Source organism: Ctenopharyngodon idella, chromosome 18 (assembly GCF_019924925.1).
Source record: "Ctenopharyngodon idella isolate HZGC_01 chromosome 18, HZGC01, whole genome shotgun sequence".
NCBI lineage: Eukaryota > Metazoa > Chordata > Actinopteri > Cypriniformes > Xenocyprididae > Ctenopharyngodon > Ctenopharyngodon idella.
In genome coordinates, this window is record NC_067237.1 from 25,067,078 (window position 1) to 25,082,414 (window position 15,337).

Genomic DNA, 15,337 nt, shown 5'->3' on the forward strand with positions numbered 1-15,337 from the left:
ATCAGCATATTATTAGAATGATTTCTGCAGGATCATGTGATACTGAAGACTGGAGTAATAGCTGCTGAAAATTCAGCATTGCCATCACAGGAATAAATTCTACATTTCTCATCACATGTTAAATTTATTAAAACAGAAAGCAGTTATTTTAAACTGTAATAATATCCCACAATATTATTGTTTTCTAATAAGACTTCTTTCAATCCTAAACTTTTGAATGGCAGTGTATTTGTCTATATGCTGTTAATTAAGTATTCTACTCAGCAACATCTGCATGACCCAATAAGTATTCATACATCATTTCTTAATTGTGCATCATATTACAGACTACCTTCTTTATTAATATTGTTGAATGGGGAAAAAACAAAAACAAATAATTTTCCACATTTGCAAACAATAATTGTCTCTCAAATGCTACTGAAATGTTCATACTGTAGAGCTCTAGATGGTTATTTAATTTCTGTGAAAATCTGCAGGGTTCTTTGCTGTGCACAGATACCATGTTGTCCCAGACATGACCTAGGACTGAAAGACTGTACTTCCTTCCCTCACAGTGTCAATTTTGCTCGCATCAATGTCATCTACTCTGTCTAATATTTTGCACATGTAAAAAACAAGAAAGCAAGAAAAAGAATTTCGATGTATAATACACTTTTCATTGGATGAAGTACTCTAAAAGTGAGGGAGAAATTGAAAAGAACATTGCATTTTAGTGGAGAATGCGGGTAAAAAATGTAAAGCTGGTGCAGAACATAAAAGTTCTAAAAAGCACTATCCATCCTAAAAAGCATTCAAAATTAGAATTAGTGTGTCCCAAATTGTAGTATGTTGAAATGAGTATTCCAAAGATACCCGGATGGTTTCCTTTTTCTAGTTAGAATCCATGCACACTCTAAGGGCTAATATTGCCCACAACCCATTGTGTGTTGTGAACTACAAACACGAACAAAAAGGTGTTAAAAAACTACATGGCAGATGTGTGAGACTGACGGTTAAGTAGAGAGGTTTAGATAAAAGGGTTTAAGTGATTAATAGCCAGTATGTACCCTGACGAAAAGATATTTATTCAATGTTATCCACATTATATTTCATCTATAACAGCACTGTGAACTTTTATAGAGATATGTTTGGTCATTAACTTTTAAATGCATCATTATGCAAACACATGAGGAGAGTTCTCCAAGTCTGCATGAAAGACACATGACTGGCAGATCAACGTGCAACTACATTTCTCTCCGAAACAGTAGGAAATTTAATTAAATTGATTGTGGAGGATTTTAACTGTGACAAGATGATTGACAGGGCAGTTTAAACAATGACAGGATGCACGTGACTAAGCGACAGCGGTCCATTAAAGACGCAATTATGATGTAGTAGTATGTCCCAAAGCTTGCCTACTCTTTTGCTAAACTCTCAAAAGTATGTATTTTTTCTTCACAAAAACAGTACATACTTTTAGGGCATAGTATAATTACAACCCCAAATCAGAAAAAGTTGGGACAGTATGGAAAACACAAATAAAAAAAAGAAAGTAGTGATTTCTAAATTTGACTTGTATTTCATTGCAGACAATACAACAGCACATTATTTAATGTGTTCCTCATGATTTTTATTGTTTTTTGTTTTTTTTTTTCAAAAAAAACAAAATTCCTATTTTGGTTCTTGCAACACATTTCAAAAAAAGTTGGAACAGTAAAGCATTTACCACTTTGTAATGTTGCCATTCCTTTTCACAACACTTAAAAGACGTTTAGGGACTGAAGACACCAAGTGATGAGGTGTAATTTTGTCCCATTCTTGCTGCAAACAAGTCTTAAGGTGGGCAACAGTACGGGGTCTTCGTTGTCGCATTTTGCGCTTCAAAATGCGCCACACATTCTCTATTGGAGACAGGTCGGGACTGCAGGCAGGCCAGTCAAGTACCTGTATCCTCTTCCTCCGCAGCCAGGACTTTGTAATGTGTGCAGAATGTGGTTTTGCATTATCTTGTTGAAATATGCATGGACGTCCCTGGAAAAGATGTCTTCTTGAAGGCAGCATATTGTGCTCCAAAATCTCTATGTACTTTTCAGCATTAATGGTGCCATCACAGAAGTGCAAGTTACCTTTGCCAAGGGCACTGACACAACCCCATACCATGACAGACCCTGGCTTTTGGACTTGTTGCTGGTAACAGCCTGGATGATCCTTTTCTTCTTTGGTCCGGAGCACATGGCGTCCATTTCTCCCCAAAAATACCTGAAATACTGATTCATCTGACAACAGTACACGTTTCCACTGTGTGATGGTCCATCCCAGATGCCTCCGAGCCCAGAGAAGTCGACGGCGCTTCTGGACACTGTTAACATAGGGCTTCCTTTTGGCACAGTACAGTTTTAACTGGCATTTGTGGATGTAACTACATATTGTGGTACTTGACAAAGGTTTGCCAAAGTAGTCCTGAGCCCATGTGGTGATATCGCTTATAGATGAATGACGATTCTTGATGCAGTGCCGCCTGAGGGATCGGAGATCACGGTTGTTCAGCTTAGGCTTGCGCCCTTGTCCTTTACGCACTGAAATTCCTCCACATTCCTTGAAACTTTTAATTATGTTATGCACTGTTGAAGGTGAAATAAGCAAATGTCTTCCTATCTTTCTTTGAGGAACATTGTTTTTAAACATTTCAATAATTTTCTCACGTATTTGTTGGCAAACTGGCGATCCTCGGCCCATCTTTGCTCCTAAAGGCCTAGACCTTTCTTGGATGCTGCTTTTGTACCAAATCATAATTACAATCACCTGTTGACATCACCTGTTTCACATCATTATTTAACCAATTTACCTGATTATTAGCCCTAAATTGCTCCTGTCCCAACCTTTTTTGGAATGTGTTGCAGGTCTGAATGACAGGAAAGGATGTATATTTACAAATGAAATTAAGCTGACCAGACAAAACATGAAATATTTTGTGTTCACATTGTCTGCAATGAAATACAAGTCAAAGTAAATTTAGAAATCACTACTTTCTTTTTTTATTTGTGTTTTCCATACTGTCCCAACTTTTTCTGATTTGGGGTTGTAGACGAATTGGGATGCAGCGATAGACATTAAGAGGGACTACTTCAATGCTGTATAACATATAATAACTGAAAATTTCTAATGAAAAAAGTGACATTCAGGCAGAATTATGAAAAAGAATTGACAGACACTGAGGCATTCAAGAGGGAAACCGTTACCTCGAGTTTACGAATCTCCATGAGAATGCAAAGCAGGTGCAGTGTTAAGTGAAGGGTGAGAGAGAACGAGGGAGAAGGACACACAAACCAGTGAGGTGAGACAGGACACACATGGTACAGAGACAGAGGTGCCAATACACTGCGGCTAAAGGTTATGACAAGCACACTGGAGCAAAACACTGGCTGTGTTTCAAACCCTGGTGAGCCGCCAACCTAGGTGGCATTTTTAGTTTTATTGAGCCCCAAATCAGCATATTATTTATATAACTTCTGAAGGATCATGTGAGACTGATGACTGGAGAAATGGCTGCTGAAAAGGTAGCTTTGTCATCATAGGATTAAATTACATTTTAAAAATAGAAAACAGTTATTTTTAATTTTTAAATAGTATTTCACAATTATAGTCTTTACTGTGATTTTAATAAAATAATTGCAGCCTTGGTGAGCATAAGAGACTGCTTTCAAAAATATTTTAAAAATCTTTCTGACACTTTTGAAAGGAAGTATAACTATATTATGTTTAGTACTGAAAAGCTTTGAGAAAAAAACCCCATCAAATTCAAAATGAAATAGTTAATCTTACTTTTGTGTGTGTGATTCATGTAAGAAACAAATCAGTTATTAAGTTGCAGCATATTACTTTACTAGACAGCTCTCTAGAGTCTGGAACAGAGACACTCTAATCTTATAGATTTATGGGGCTATATTGTGAAGAATGATGTCTGCATCCTTAATATTTCCTTATACGGTCACTAGATGGCAGCCTTTGAATTGTGTAAACCAACCAAAGTCAAACCAGAATATCTGGGAAAAAAGTGCACTCAAGTAGCCTGTTTGTAATGATCTATGAACCAGGACTATTCCCGCTTTTGTGAGACCTTATATAATGAGAAGCAATTTTTAGGTCAAAAGTGCAGGCGATTACAGGCATGTTTACAGGAAACACTCAGTGGTGGGAGGCCAGCCAGGGGGTTAATGGTTAACCTCAGGAATCTGTTAGAAAGGACAGTCAGTGTGACCCTTAGACATTTAACAAACACGTTCGGATACTACATTATGATTGGAACCTACAGTATGAAATCCCTTGTGAGTGTGTCTTCATAGTTTTTGTCTAGACAGCATAACCAGTAATCTACAATCGGTCACAGTCTCGGTTTGCTTCAATGGGCAGAGTGACGTCACTGGTGCACCCATTCAAAGGTCACCTGCTTGTCTCTGTCTCAAAATGACCTCTCATTATCCCTGCCTTTACGAGCTATTGATTCTGGCATGAGTCTCCATATTTGCCAGCTTCTATCGATACCTACATTTTCCAAATAAACAGCTCAGAGATGGATTGTATATAAAGCAGACATCATTGTAACTCTATCCTTATGTCAGTTGTACAGTGCAGACAAGGTCACAGCAGGTTTGAGCTCACCTCTGAGGTAGTGAAGTTGGCCTGCAGCTGTTCGTATTGGCTCTTGAGGCGCTCAGACTCCTCCTCCCTCTCTCGGGTCATGTTGTCCATAAGAGTCTGCACCTGCACCAGCTCTTTCTTCAACACCTCCACGTCTTCCACTCCAGGCCTCTGAAGCTGGAGGAGAGCCAATGACAGACAGGATTAAGCTGGGAATGACTGATGAAGTATGCGCGGCAGCAGCTGAGAGGATGCAAACTCATTAATTATAATGAGACAATAAAGGAGACGTTACCAGCTCTGCCGCCAATTTCTCCTTCTCCTGTTTCTCTCTCTGCAGATCTTGGTTTAGATTGGTCAGCCTCTGCTCCAAGGCTTCTCTCATGCTTTTCTCCTCATCATAACGAGATTTGATGTCTGAGATATGAAACACATACTCATTTTAAAGCCATTCACTATTTATTTTGTAAAAGAAATAAACTGCATAAATATAAAAGGCAGGAATTTTCCTGCAAACTTACCAACTATCTCAGTTGCGAGCTGAGCAGCTTTCTGTTCAAATAAGTCTTTCATCTGTTTGATGTTGAACTTCTCCGTCTCAGATTCGTTGAGCCTTATCTCGAGCTCTGAGAAGATAGAAATACTGACTGCAGCTTCACAAAATGAACCTTTATGCTTTTTTTTTTAAATATTATATATATTTTTTTTATTAATATTATATATATATATATGAAGAGTTCATTTGCAAAAACCGATAAACACCACTTTTTAAAAAATGAACTGTCTATATATTTACAGTGCACAGTACACCCCCTCTGAAACTTCTGAAAGTCAGTAATTACTCAATTACTTAGAAGACAAGTTAGGGTTCTTTAGAGATATAATGTTCCAGCAAGTCTGCTTAATCAATTACCAAAGAATCATGTCAAAATTATTCAGGAAAATAAGATTTTCTTATCAAGGTGATAAAATGTTGTGTAACAAAAATGAGTACACCCTCCTAAAAGTTACTAAATAAAACGAAATAAATTTTTTCTGGTGTAAGTTTAAGGCAATGTTTGATCAACAGGTAAGTATGTTGAACCAAAACATTTAAAGAGAAGTAATTTCTTGACAATTAAAAGTGTTATAGCCCACTGAATCATTCTCAGACTTAACGCTGACAACAATGGAACCACTTGGGAGAGAACTGTCAGGAGACTTATTTCTTAGCACAAAAGAGGACAGTGGTACAAGAGGATTACCAAATCATTGTTTTAAGTGTGAAAATATAGCAAAAGTAACACAGAAATTCAAAAACAATGGACTTGTGACAAGGCCCCTGAAATAATCAGGCCTTCATTTTAAGCTTTCATTTGGTGATGAGGGATTTTTTTGCTAGACAAAGAGCAGGAGAAATACCAAGCGAGTGTCTCAGAGCCTGCAAAAGCTGTGAAAAGAGAGACTGTTTATCTCACAGAGTAAGATGCAGCCTGTAGAAATGACATGCATGGTTGTTGTTCTCAATGGAACTACCTACTGTAGCCAAAGCACAATAAAGTCAGTTAGCCATTTCCAAAGCCCATATTTACAAAATATAGATTCTGGGAATCAATACTCTGGTCTCATGAGAACAAATCAATCATTTTGGATCTAACAGCATCCAAAATGTTATGGTGTCGCTAGAGGAAGAGTACAGTGAGAAGTGCCTGGTTCCCACAGTAAAGTTCAGTGGTAGTAAAGCTCTTATATAGGGATGTATGAGTGCTGAAGGTGTGAGGGAGTTGTGCTTTATCAATGCTGTCATGAATTCCCACACCACTGTGTAATTTAATACACAAACTTGAAACAGAAGATGTTACCCTTTCCTCATTCCCTGCATTGTTGGGCATTTTTTCAACATGAAAATGAGGATATGCATTCTTCCAAGGTGAAAAACCTTCTGTGGACATGTATTGCACTCAATCTTAACACTCTTGAGCGCCTGTGAGGGATTCTGTAGAGACGAGTCGAGCAACACTACCCATTAAAGATCAGGGCATTTAAGGAGCTCATCATCCAGGAGTTAAACAGGACAGATGTGACAATTTGTCATGAACTTGTACACTCTGTGCTAAGAAGGGTCAGAGCAGTATATTCAAAATTATGGAGGGCATACTAAGTACTAGAATATTATACATTTTTTGAATTAAATCTAGGGTTCTCATATCTGCAATCCTTAATTTAAACAAAATTGGCTAATTTACTTATTTTATGGCTATTAATAAAGTTTTTATTATGTACATGTTTAATACATTTTAGTTTTGCCATCTTTCCATGAATTGTATTAGTGATCATAAAGAAAATACATCTTTTGTATTTGTTCAGAGGGGGTGTACTCATTTATGCTGTGCACTGTACATATATTTTTTTTTAAATTATATATATATATAATATTTTTAAATTGAGATTACAGGATATTGCTAAGATTGCAATCAATAAATCAATATAATCCCACAGATCTATTGAGCTTAACTTCTACTGAACCTGCTACATTCCTTTAAAGAACTAATTAACACTACTCACTAACCTGATGGTTCTCCACTGGTACCACCACTCTGTGAGACCTAAATTCGATACACATCCAGCAATTCAATTAGAGAACACAGCAAACATTCCTTCAGTAATCATTAGACATTATTAAAAGTGTAAACAGTTCTTAAACCATCTGTGTGAACAACTAAGCATTTCAAAGAATTTACTTTATTAGTTACTAGTTGTCCTTGTACTTTGTCTAATTCTTTTTTCAATTCCTCAGAAAACCAGCGTTCCTCCTGAAAACACACACAAAAACTGCACATCAGCAATTTCAAACTCAATAGACATATCCAAAGGAAAATAACATCATTGAGTAATAGTGCTATGAGTAGTGCACAATTCAGGCATACTAAGGCTGATAAGAAGGGTGGAACTCAAAGGCAGAATACCTTCAGTGAAGCCTGTAAATCCTGGACTTCCTGTCGAAGAAGGACTAGATCCTCCCTTAGCAAAAAAAAAAACACATGCCTTTATTATAAACTTGTCATATTTTTTCATATTTCAACTTTTCTTTGGAATAACATGTCGCAATACATGATGTTTCTTTGGAATAACATGTATTGCTACAGGTTATTCCAAATAAAAACGGCCACAATAAAAACAATATGACTATTTCTTTGTTTCTTTTCTGTAATTCTTACTTCATAGTATATTTCACTTTAAGATTAAATGCAGCCTAAATCCCAGGATGGCAAGATTATCTGACTGAACAGCTGAGTTTTCCTGACAGGAAAGGGAGCAAGAAGGGTTTAATAATACAGAAGCCCACCTGCCAGGGCTGAAGGGAGACGGCTGGTCTCCTGGCTCATGGAACACCTCATAATGTTTGAAGAGCTCCTCTGCAGAGTTATGTGACTTCATACACTGGGGACAAATGAAGCCCTGCAGACAAACAAATTAACACCACAATGAGATCCAGGGAAGATACAAAAGAGCAAAGAACACGTAACTTAACATCATCATAGATCCGTTATTAAAATTAGAGTTAAAGAAAGAGTTCATCCAAAAGTGAATATCCTCTCATAATTTATTAACACTAATTTTATTCCAAACCCATTTGACTTTAATTCTTCCATTGAACACAAAAGGAGATGTTAGGCAGAATGTTCAAGATATTCTTTAACATTAACACAGAATGTATATTTGCAGTTAAAAAAAAAAAAAACATGAGACAGTGGAATGAAAAAAGACACATTGGGTCTCGTCTCAGTCACTAAGAATGTGTACGCACAAATTTGTGCATAAAATCTGCGTACGAACATTTTCACAAACAAATCATGATTCACCAAAAACTTTCATACTAAAATGTATTCTAAATTTACGGAAAAAAAATGTAGGAACGACAAACCACACGTACGCAAAAAGCACTTTCTCTGTGCGGTCTTATAATCATGTTAAAGGGTTAGTTCACCCAAAAATGAAAATGATGTCATTTATTACTCACCCTCATGTCGTTCTACACCTGTAAGACCTTCGTTCATCTTCAGAATACAAATTAAGTTATTTTTGATGAAATCCGATGGCTCAGTGAGGCCTCTATAGACAGCAATGCCATTGAACTTCTCAAGATTCAGAAAGGTATTCAAAACATATTTAAAACAGTTCATTTGAGTTCAGTGGTTCAATCTTAATTTTATGAAGCGACAAGAAAACTTTTTGTGCACCAAAAAAAACAAACTAACGACTTTTCAACGATATCTAGTGATGGCCGATTTCAAAACACTGCTTCGAAGCTTTACGAATCTTTTGTTTCGAATCAGTGATTCGGATTGCATGTCAAAATGCCAAACTGCTAAATCACTGATTTGAAACAAAAGATTCGAAGCAGTGTTTTGATATCTGATATTTGTATTGTGAAAAGCGCTATACAAATAAATGTGAATTGAATTGAATATCGGCCATCACTAGATATCGTTGAAAAGTCGTTATTTTGAGGGGGGGGGTTTTGGCGCACAAGAAGTATTCTCGTCGCTAATATTAAGATTGAACCACTGAACTCACATGAACTGTTTTAAATGTTTTGAGTACCTTTCTGGATCTTGAGAAGTTCAATGGCATTGCTGTCTATAGAGGCCTCACTGAGCCTTCGGATTTCATCAACAATATCTTAATTTGTGTTCCGAAGATGAATGAAGGTCTTACGGGTGTAGAACGATATGAGGGTGAGTAATAAATGACATTATTTTCATTTTTGAGTAAACTAACCCTTTATATTTCATCTTAACACAGCTATAATTATATTATATAAAATTATATAATAAAATTAATAAATAATACAATTTAATTTCATTTTTAAATACATTTCATTATATACAGTGAAAGAGTAAGAAAAGCTGCGTTATAGCTTCAGCTGTGAGGTTTCTCTGAATAATGCAGATTTACACGTATGTACAGCTGGATAATGAGATGTCTGTAAAGTGGGTCTGTATAAAAGGTGTTTATTGCATTTGAAATGAATTGGTTTTGAGAATGATACTCTTGGCATTGCTCGAGGATATGGCGATATCGAGTCTGCAGAGGGTGGGTTCATTCAGTGTCAAATCAACCAAATTTCGGAAACTTCCCCGGCTCAAACTTTTGATTTTGTTAATATTTTTTTCTGTAGAAAGACAAACATAAATAGTGATGAAAGCCAAAATATTAAAATGTCAAAGATGTATATTTACTGAGTAATTCACTATTTTGTAAAGGGGGGTCAAAAAGACTATTTTCGATTTGGAGCCAAATTAGAGGGGTGTAAAAATGACTTTAGAAAGATGGCAGCATCATTATTTTATTTTTACTCAGAGATTGGTAGGTCTATTATTAAAATCTGTTGATTTTAGCTATTTTTGTTTCATTATATGCCAACAGTAATAGTTCAAAAATGGCAAAAAGCACTTCTTTTGTTTTTTGCCTCAAGTTTGCATGCCTGTAACTCAAGTATTACAGATATATTTTTATCTTTTCTTTTTAGTATTAAAGATGTACTTTTAGATTCTGCTTCATAACCAACTGTCCTTTTGGTGTCCATTTTAAAAGCCCTCGATGGTCCAATTCCAGAGATGGAGATCTTAACGCAGCTAAATTGGTCACATTTTCAGTGGTCAAAAACCAAATGTGGGTCACATTTGAGAGATGCGTTTTATGCTATTCTTTTTTCTAAAGGGAAACAAGATACATTTCTAGTTTAAACATTATTTATTCTTCAGACATTTCTCTTTAAATGCAATAAGTATCACTAAATTCATGCTGTATCATGTGCAAGACATGCTAGACATAAAGCAATAGTCAAATATGATCCCCTTGGTCACTATTCACTTTCGTTGTTGGAAAAGAGTGGCGTGATCTTGATAAACTTCTAATTTTGAAAGTAAATCCTAATAAGAGTGAGCAAATGATAGCAGAACTTTCATTTCTGGGTGAACTATCCATAAAATCTATCCTTAAAGTCTTGAATACAACACTGATATAATTTTAGCAAATGACAGAAAAAGATTTAAAGGTATTGAGGCATTTAGCAGTAATATGGTAGAGTTATACATTTGATTCGGCTTACCTCTGAGGACTCATTATTCACATCAGCAGACGGCTGCTCAGACTCCGAGCTCTGGGAGCCTCCTTTCCCAGGAGTCTATTTTCACAAAGATATGGGCAGAGAAAGTAAAGAAAGGAAGGATTTGAATCAGATGTCAGCTGCAATGAAACTCATCTCATTATATCACACTATTCATGTCTCTCACAGCTGATCAGGTATCTGGGCAGCTGATCAAGAATGAGCACTGGTTTGGAGTGCTCCTCATTTCATGTCATTCACAAGGTGTAAAGGCAAAGATCGCTCTGTTCACTTCTTGGGATGTGCTCGGCATGGCTGTCATTCATCCGAGGACACGCATCGGGCTGAAACGGTATACTCCGCAAGAGGATCGTTTAACGTTTCCCTCAATCTTGGCAACCGAGAGCAGTATGATGTCAAACAATACTGTTCTCTAACATTGATACGCCCTTGACATTTCATATGTGGCTACTATCAGATCACAAGATGTCACAGGGATACAAGTGGCCGAAAACTACCGTTTAATCACCATTAGACCTTACTTTCAGCTTCCCTTCTACTGACACTCCACCACGTAACACATTGGCTTGGTTCAAGACATCTTTTTACTAGTACAGTAGGCTATATACACCGATCAGGCATAACATTATGACCACCTTCCTAATATTGTGTTGGTCCCGCTTTTGCTGCCAAAACACCCCTGACCCGTCGAGGCATGGACTCCACTAGACCCCTGAAGGTGTGCTGTGGCATCTGCCACCAAGATGTTAGCAGCAGATCCTTTAAGTCCTGTAAATTGCAAGGTGGGGCCTCCGTGGATCGGACTTGTTTGTTCAGTACATCCCACAGATGCTCGATTGGATTGAGATCTGGAGAATTTGAAGGCCAAGTCAACACCTCAAACTCGTTGTTTTGCTCCTCAAACCATTCCTGAACCATTTTTGCTTTGTGGCAGGGTGCATTATCCTGCTGAAAGTGGCCACAGCCACCAGGGAATACCGTTTTCATGAAAGGGTGTACATGGTCTGCAACATCCACATGGATGGCAGGACCCAAGGTTTCCCAGCAGAACATTGCCCAAAGCATCACACTGCCTCCGCCGGCTTGCCTTCTTCCCATAGTGCATCCTGGTGCCATGTGTTCCCCAGGTAAGCGACGCACACGCACCCAGCCATCCACGTGATGTAAAAGAAAGCATGACTTATCAGACCAGGCCACTTCTTCCATTGCTCCGTGGTCCAGTTCTGATGCTCACATGCCCACTGTTGGCACTTTCGGTGGTGGACGGGGGTCAGCATGGGCACCCTGACTGGTCTGCGGCTATGCAGCCCCATGCGCAACAAACTGTGATGCACTGTATATTCTGACACTTTTCTATCAGAACCAGCATTAACTTCGAGCAATTTGAGCCACAGTAGCTCGTCTGTTGGATCGGACCACACAGGCCAGCCTTCGCTCCCCACAAGCATCAGTGAGCCTTGGCCTCCCATGACCCTGTCGCCGGTTCACCACTGTTCCTTCGTTGGACCACTTTTGATAGATACTGACCACTGTGAACCGGGAACACCCCACAAGAGCTCCAGTTTTGGAGATGCTCTGACCCAGTTGTCTAGCATCACAATTTGGCCCTTGTCAAACTCGCTCAAATCCTTACACTTGCCCATTTTTCCTGCTTCCTAATATCACTTGCTGCCTAATATATCCCACCCACTAACAGGTGCCATAATGAAGAGATAATCAGTGTTATTCACTTCACCTCTCAGTGGTCATAATGTTATGCCTGATTATTGGTATAATATATATATATATATATATATACACACACACTTTCAAAATCCTCAAAGACTGACTCTGTATTAGAGATGGGAGTTGGGTAAAGAAATGTTCATGTAACACCCCAAAATCAAAGGGAAAAAGAACCTTTATTTTGCATAATTTTATTTTGATATAATCTACAGTTAAGCCCCTTGGAACTTTTTGCACTATGATCATATTTTTTAGGACAAATAGAAACATTTTATCCCTCAATGCTCATTACTGTAATGCAGTTATTTACTGTACTTCAGTCGCAAAAACTGTTTTGCAATGATTTAAAATAAATTAACTTTTAAATAAAGGCAGTGCAGCAAATGCTACCAAGATGTATAAATACTTAACTATAATACTTACTAACTTTGAATGAAATTATTACTTTTATTCAGCAGGGATTCATTAGATAAATTAAAGGTAACATTAAAGACATTTAAAATGTTAAAAAGATTTCTATTTTAAATGTTTTTTCTTTACAACATTTAATTCATTAAAGAATCCTATATATATATATATATATTTATATTTATATATATATATATATTAAGCAGCACCAGAGTTCAACATTGATAATAATGAGAAATGTTTCCTGAGCATCAAATCAGCATATTAGAATGATTCCTGAAGATCATGTGACACTGAAGACTGGAGTAATGATGCTGAATATTCAGCTTTGCGTCACAGGAATAAATTAGAATTTAAAATATGATAAGTCAGAAGACAGCTATTTGAAATTGTAATAATATTTCAAAATATTTTACAGTATTTCTGATCAAATAAATGCAGCCTTGGCGATAATAAAAGACTTATTTCAAAAACATTACAAACGGTAAAATGATTTTTGCACGGTACTGCAAGGCACCTTGAAAGGTTACATGGTATTATCATGTTGCATGTCCAAAACAAACCAACAAAAAACGAAACAAAACAATTATAATACCATGATGGTTGACACCAAATTTTGCTAGACCAAAAACCTATGGTAGATCCATAGTATCTTACAGGAATATTATTAAGCAGAAATTAAAGATTCAAGGACTGTCACCTGCTGCCTAAAAGATAAGACTGTATAACTATAGCAAAAAGATCCGACAGATCAGACATTTCTATTAATGTGGAAATAATCTAATGTGAGTCACAGCTTGACAGATCACTAAAAAATACATTCACCAGCTATTTCAAGAGGACACGTCTTTTGTTCAAAATTAACAAAGCTGACACCTTGTCACTGCTTGTCGTTAATCATAAAACGACTTATGAATAAGTAATTTTACAAAGCTATGTAGCCCGCTAACCGGCTAACAGCTCAGTCTCCATGTAAACATTCACGCAGAATGACATTATCAGAATATTCACTGTTCCTCAAGAACAAAAGCGATATTCTCCAGTCGCACTTTGAGACTGTCGTCAAGAAACCACATGCGGAAAGTCATTTTAATCAATCTTGCACAAGGCCATCATTCAGTGTCAGGCCCGACGAGCTCCAAATCACATACAACTGAATGAGTGTCTGTGTGTATTCCACTCACCATCTGTAATATTCGTCTTAACATTCTGGTCCTTTCTCTGGCTAGAACTATGAAAAATCAAATCTTAAAAGTTTTGTTCTAATAAGGGAGTATTTTAATATGTTGTTGTTGACACCTGCAGACACACAGTGCTGCTTCTGTACAAGCCCACAGTTTCCCGATAAGTCCCGCCCGTCATCTAATCAATGTTTGCGATGATTGGGCCGCCTTCATGAACGGCATCTAAGCTGCCCAATCGTAGGCTTTCTGTAAGGAGCGTCCACCAATCATTGAAACGAGAGATTTGGTCAAAGGCGGGATTTGTCGGTTAGAAGCGCAACAGTGACCGCCCACTTTTTCTTTGATTCCGGAAGTATTTTCCTATTCATCTTTTCAATTAGGTTTTTTTTTAAAATTCCCCAGTAAAATGTCATTAACAAATGCAACCAGATAAGAGATTAATCACAACATAACAAACATTATTTTGCAAAAAAGTATTAGAAAATCGGAGAAATACACAAAGGTAAAAGACTAATGCATTTTATGAGGCCATTAACTACGAATCCCATGAAGCATTTCGAATGACGTAAGAGAATCCAAGCCGACGATAAACATTTTTTATTATAAAAAATACAAAAAATGTTAAGCTTATTGGAGAAATAGTCAAATATATGCAGATATATAAGTTGTTTAAGAGTGTGGGTCGTCTGACTCGATTCTTTATTCGCATTGCTAATGGGAGTGGAAGTTCCTTGCTCTGTGTCCAGCCAAAAGCGTTAGAGAGATTTCATTAAGATTGATTATTCCTGTGATTTTTGTTCAACAGAAAAAGATGGTGTTGTCCTTTTTTGTAATTGTGTATACACAAAGATTTTTGGGGTGGATTATATGGAAAATTTTGTTAGAAGGAAAGCAGATTTTCTATTCAAGATTAATAATTTTGATTTAGGCTACGCATTATTCCAGTGAAAATAATAATAATTTAAATTTTCTTGTACTAAATTATTATGAGGGGACAATTTCACGTTCACAAGACGAAATGGTCAGGGTCCGAGCCAAATTTTATCCATTTCCTCCAGGAGACCAAGGACTGCTGTTTGAAGAACAATAAAAAGCAAAGAAGGCTTGTAATATTTTTCATTAATACCGCATTTTTTGATTAATGAATGGTTGATATGTTCACGTTATGTGCATTTTTGTGTATAAATGTGTACATTTTTGTATACTTCGTTCTAATAAAAAAGAAAGTCAGCTGCTCTCTGTTGATGCATTCACCTATGCCTCCAATAGAAGACTTACCACATGACTTTCC

At 37.0% G+C, this 15,337-nt stretch overlaps 1 protein-coding gene across 1 annotated transcript in view; it reads right to left on the reverse strand.

Annotated features, from left to right (window-relative positions):
* Positions 1 to 14,215, reverse strand: part of eea1 (early endosome antigen 1) — a 31,659-nt gene extending 17,444 nt beyond the window's left edge. Inside the window, exons 1-9 of the mRNA XM_051870427.1 lie at positions 14,047 to 14,215; positions 10,712 to 10,786; positions 7,943 to 8,055; positions 7,563 to 7,617; positions 7,338 to 7,409; positions 7,166 to 7,202; positions 5,139 to 5,243; positions 4,913 to 5,034; positions 4,639 to 4,794 (exon numbers count right to left, since the gene is read on the reverse strand). Of these exons, the coding sequence (XP_051726387.1) occupies positions 4,639 to 4,794; positions 4,913 to 5,034; positions 5,139 to 5,243; positions 7,166 to 7,202; positions 7,338 to 7,409; positions 7,563 to 7,617; positions 7,943 to 8,055; positions 10,712 to 10,786; positions 14,047 to 14,070 (759 nt within the window). The 5' untranslated portion in view covers positions 14,071 to 14,215. The remainder of the gene's footprint in view (positions 1 to 4,638; positions 4,795 to 4,912; positions 5,035 to 5,138; positions 5,244 to 7,165; positions 7,203 to 7,337; positions 7,410 to 7,562; positions 7,618 to 7,942; positions 8,056 to 10,711; positions 10,787 to 14,046) is intronic.
* Between the last annotated feature and the right edge of the window lie 1,122 nt (positions 14,216 to 15,337).